Below are 4,706 nucleotides of genomic sequence, written 5' to 3' on the forward strand. Positions count from 1 at the left end.
AACATCAAGTAGCAGCAACGACCAATCACTGCAATTTGATTGGAGCTCACGTTTAAGAGAAAAATAGAGAAAATATTAGGTTTGAAACAAAATGTAGAGGTCTGATCGAGTTGGTTTGAAATCGATTTTGATGGGTTTACTGGGTCCGGTAGTGGGTAAGAGTTAATTGTATGAGATAAAAAAATTAAAATGAAAAAGAGATAAATATACCCTGAATTATGATAAATGATATGTATATATCCTTCATCATAATTTGGATACGCATATATATGCCCCTAACGTTAGTGTGAGGGCATATATGTACCATTTCATTAACGGTAGAAGCATATGAGTATCCGCAGTATGACGAAGGATATATACGTATCATTTATTATAATTTGAGACTATATTTGTCCCTTTTTCGAAAAATTTTAAGTCAATGCGTCTTTCATTATAAAGTAGTGTTATGATTCTTTGTGATTCATGTAACTATAATGACATGTTCTGCTCATTTTCTCCTACTAATTGTCTCATTAATCCTGAAATGACTATTCATATTCTTCGCATTTATTTGTAGAAACCTACACCTAATATAAAAGATGTTTGCTTCCTTGTGTTAAAATACATGAAAAAAAAAAAATGAGGAGTATTATCTGGTGTTTATATTTTGAGGTTAGTGTAGTGAAAGAGAGAGCTGAGACCAAAAAAATTATATCTCCCCGACTTATTTTCCACAAAAGAGAGTAATTTTATTTTGCAGAAAGGCATACTTTTCGTGAATCTTTGAACTTTTCGATTAATTCGAGTTGTTTGAATTATACGACGTTGTTGGATTGATGTTTCCTACAGGGAATAAGTCAAATTTATGCTATTGGATCAGTGTAAATTATATTGCGCTTGATATGAAACTCATTAAAGAGAATGAGATATCTGCTACTCGACTTGAATTTTTATTTATCCCTTAATCTTATTTTGTTACTTTCAACTGTAATTTATTTTGTGGTATATACACCTAACATCAATAATAATACTTGTCGTCCTCAATGCTGTGAAGAGACCCTTTAACTAATACTGTATATATTTATTAGAAAAAAGTCTTAGCACGTTATTGGGTCTTTTTTTGGATTAATACAAAACTATAAAATTCTTAAACTATAGCATGCAATACGCACTTGATTTTTTTAATTTATGAAAGAGCTAACAATCCAGAATATTTATATTGCCACATGATGCGGAAATCAATAATGGACTTCTCGTTTGATATTTTTGTATATTAAGTGGTTGAGAACAACATTGAGAGTGAAGAGAAATAAGGAAAATATCATGGCTAGTTCTGATATACCAACAATTGATGTTTCTCCTTATTTTAAATCAGATCAGGAAAATGAAGAGGGGAAAAAGAAGGCTATGGAGAAAATTAGAGAAGCCTGTGTTACCTATGGCTTCTTCCATATTGCGAATCATGGAATTCCTTTGGAGTTGTTGAGCAGAACCATGGATATGTATAAGACTTTCTTTGCTTCTTCAGATGAAGAAAAACTCTCTATACCTCATAATTATTTAAAGAGCACACAGAAGTCAGCTGGGACTTTTGAGCACTTGTGGGTTCGTCTTTCATCATCCTCTGCCTTCGATGTTTGCCCCAACAATCCACCTCAATTCAGGTAATAGTTTAATCTATATCTGTTATAGGCCTATTTGTTCTTCATTGCATCATAAATCAACTGCTTCTAGTTTAGTTGAAATCCTTGTTATGGTGTATCCAATAAGAACTAGTATGACTTCAAATATGACTTCCTATTCTTAGAAAAGTATTGGAAGAGATGGCTTCCCATTTCACAAAATTAGGAGTTGTGTCGGAGAGAATCATCAGCGAGTGTTTGGGCCTCCCTCCTGACTTCCTAGCAAACTACACAAATGAGCGGTCTCGGGATGCATTGATGGGCCTCAACTACTTTCCGGCGAAAGAAGATGACAACACAGGAAAACCCGCACATGAAGATCCTGGCTGCTTCACCATTGTCTACCAGTATGAAGTTGGAGGCCTTCAGGTGCAAAAAGATGGACAGTGGATTCCTATAGCGCCTTCCAGAGACAAACTAGTTGTTAACATTGGTGATGTGATCCAGGTAATTTTTTATAACCTTTTTTATTAATCTGGTTTCTTTCTAACCTTTTTTCTTTTCCGAATAACGTCATTTACTCCTTCATATTGTTTACTCTAGTTTTAGACACCACTGTATCTGTTTTATAAAGTAATAAAGTTTAACTCTCTATTAAAGCCAGATGGATTCTAAAAGTAGGAAACCGCTTAGTTGATGAATCAACCTTTTCTTTTTTGATGTTGACATATGAAAGGTGCTAAGCAACTATAAATTCAAGAGTGCAACTCACAAGTTGGTCAGAGCAAGAGAAACAAATCATTGCTCATACGCGTTCTTCTATGACATGCAAAGAGACAAGTGGATCGATCCATTACCACAGTTCACCAAGGAAATTGGCGAGTCGCCCAAGTACAGAGGATTCCTCTTCGAAGAATATCTGCAGTTGAGACTTAGAAACGTGACTCATCCACCAGCTAGACCTGAAGATCTCTCCTCATCCATATAACCCAATACTTAATTTCTAGTTAGAGCAAGTCTTATGTGATCAAAGATTTTCTCTCTATGTTGAAAGAAATATAGCAATATTAGGTATGTGAAGTGCATTTAAAAATCTCATCTATTAGAGAGCACACAACTATTTTCTTAATTTGTTCCACTTGTCTCTCATAGTACAAGTCTGATTCTTTGAAGAGGAATCCTCGATTTATAGCTTTGTGTTTTGTCCTTTTTTTATGGTTGACACCTCTTGAAAATCAAACCGGAAAGAGAATTGATGAAAGTTCGTCCAATGGCAGCTCTTGATCGGTATTAGATAGCTGTCAGAAAGAATGATTCTTTGCACAAAGAGTGAGATGCGAAGGAAAGTTAGTCTGCGTTCAAGTTTGAAATACCCAAACTGTAGTAACTGCAATCTTGTTTCCTCTTCTTTATTTCTTTCTTCGAACATCGTTTAGTACTCAGTCATATTGTTTACTCTAGTTTTAGATACCAAAGCATCTGTTTTATAAATTTTAGTTCCCTATTAAAGGCAGGTGGAATCTAGAGTATTGAGATATTTTCGAACAAATCCTTGATAGTGCAAAAAGTATATATCAGACTAATGGACAAGCGAGGTTGCTCAGATGGTAACCGGTTTACACCTCCAACTCTAAGGTTGTGGATTTAAATCATCAAGGAAGTAAAAAGATGGGAACTTCTAAGAGTGAATTCCCTGAAGAGTCATTCTAAGTTTAGAAAATTTCTTCAAATATCAATTATGTTTCATTTAGGACCACAATGTCACTCAATTATCACTTTTTTTCTTAAAAAATACTAAATAATTCAAAAGTCTTCTTCCTCTTACTTGGTATGCCATGCCATGTCATTAAAACCTCATTTTCTTAAAAATAATAAACCAATGAATTCATCAAACTCATTTAACCAAAATATCGTTTTATTCTCTTTTTTATGAAAACATGCAATAGTTTATTAAAAATAAATTTTTATACTTAGAAAAATTTTATCGATACTAAAGCTTGATATATATTTTTTCAAGGGTTATTTTTCTGAATGGTCACTCATATTTTTTGAATTGCCTACAAAAATTAATTTTTTTTTTTAGAGATAATAATATGATTAAACTATCACTATTATTCTAAAAAAAAACTAAATATCTCATATGTTTCTTTCTCTTCTAATTGGTATATCATATCATTAAATTATTTTTTAATAATAGACCCATTTAACTCATCAAACTTATTTAGTCAAAATTATATTCTTAGTTTTTTTAAAAAAATATATTAATTTAATAAGAAGGAATTTTCATGCTTAGAAATCTTTTACCATTAATTAAACTTTGATTATTCCTAAAGTTATTTTTTAGATTGTTATTCATGTTTTTGAAGTTACTTATAAAAATTACTTTTATCTTTTCTAAGACAGTAATATCACTTAGTTATCAATATTTTTCTCAAAAATCACTAAAAGCAAGAGTTCCTCCTCTTTTAATTAGCATGTCATATTAGTAAATTATCATTTAAAAAAATAAATAAACATAGTAACTCATCAAACTCATTTAACTAAAATTATGATCTTTTGTTTTAAAAAAGGTATAGATTAATTTACCAAAAAGAAATTCTCATACTTAGTTATTTATATTTTTTTTCTGGAGTTATTTTCCTAGATGATCATTCAGGTTTTCATTTATAATTGCCTACAAAGATCAACTATTTTTTTTAAAAAATAATATCATTAAATTGGATAAGCTATCTAGAGATTTTAATTTGCATGTAAAATAATATGGTAAAGATTAGGTGTGGTAAAGAATTCCTAAGCATGAAAATTAAACCAATGCATTTTTTTCACAGAAAAAAATTATAATTTTGGTTATAAGTTTGATGAATTAATAATTTATTATTTTTATAAAAAATATGATTTTAATGACATGGCATGTCAATTCCGATTGAAGAATACTTTTGAGATGTTTAGTATTTTTTGAGGAAAAAAAATGATAATTGAGTGATATTGTGGTCCTAAATTAAATATAAGTGATATTTGAAGGAGATTTTCAAAACTTGAGTGATTATTTAGGGAATTCGCTCAACTTGCACGGAGATGTAAAGAAAATTATATTGGGTCAGAAAT

General features: G+C 30.9%; 1 protein-coding gene across 1 annotated transcript; it reads left to right on the plus strand.

The window, feature by feature from the left end:
• Window positions 1-1,137: 1,137 nt before the first annotated feature.
• On the plus strand, window positions 1,138-2,790 carry LOC107861925 (flavonol synthase/flavanone 3-hydroxylase). Its single transcript, XM_016707319.2, has 3 exons — window positions 1,138-1,643; window positions 1,787-2,108; window positions 2,338-2,790. Exons 1-3 carry the CDS (start codon window positions 1,303-1,305, stop codon window positions 2,587-2,589), a joined length of 915 nt encoding a protein of 304 aa, XP_016562805.1. The 5' UTR covers window positions 1,138-1,302; the 3' UTR covers window positions 2,590-2,790.
• Window positions 2,791-4,706: the final 1,916 nt, after the last annotated feature.

The sequence above is a fragment of the Capsicum annuum genome, chromosome 3 (assembly GCF_002878395.1).
Source record: "Capsicum annuum cultivar UCD-10X-F1 chromosome 3, UCD10Xv1.1, whole genome shotgun sequence".
Taxonomy (NCBI): domain Eukaryota; kingdom Viridiplantae; phylum Streptophyta; class Magnoliopsida; order Solanales; family Solanaceae; genus Capsicum; species Capsicum annuum.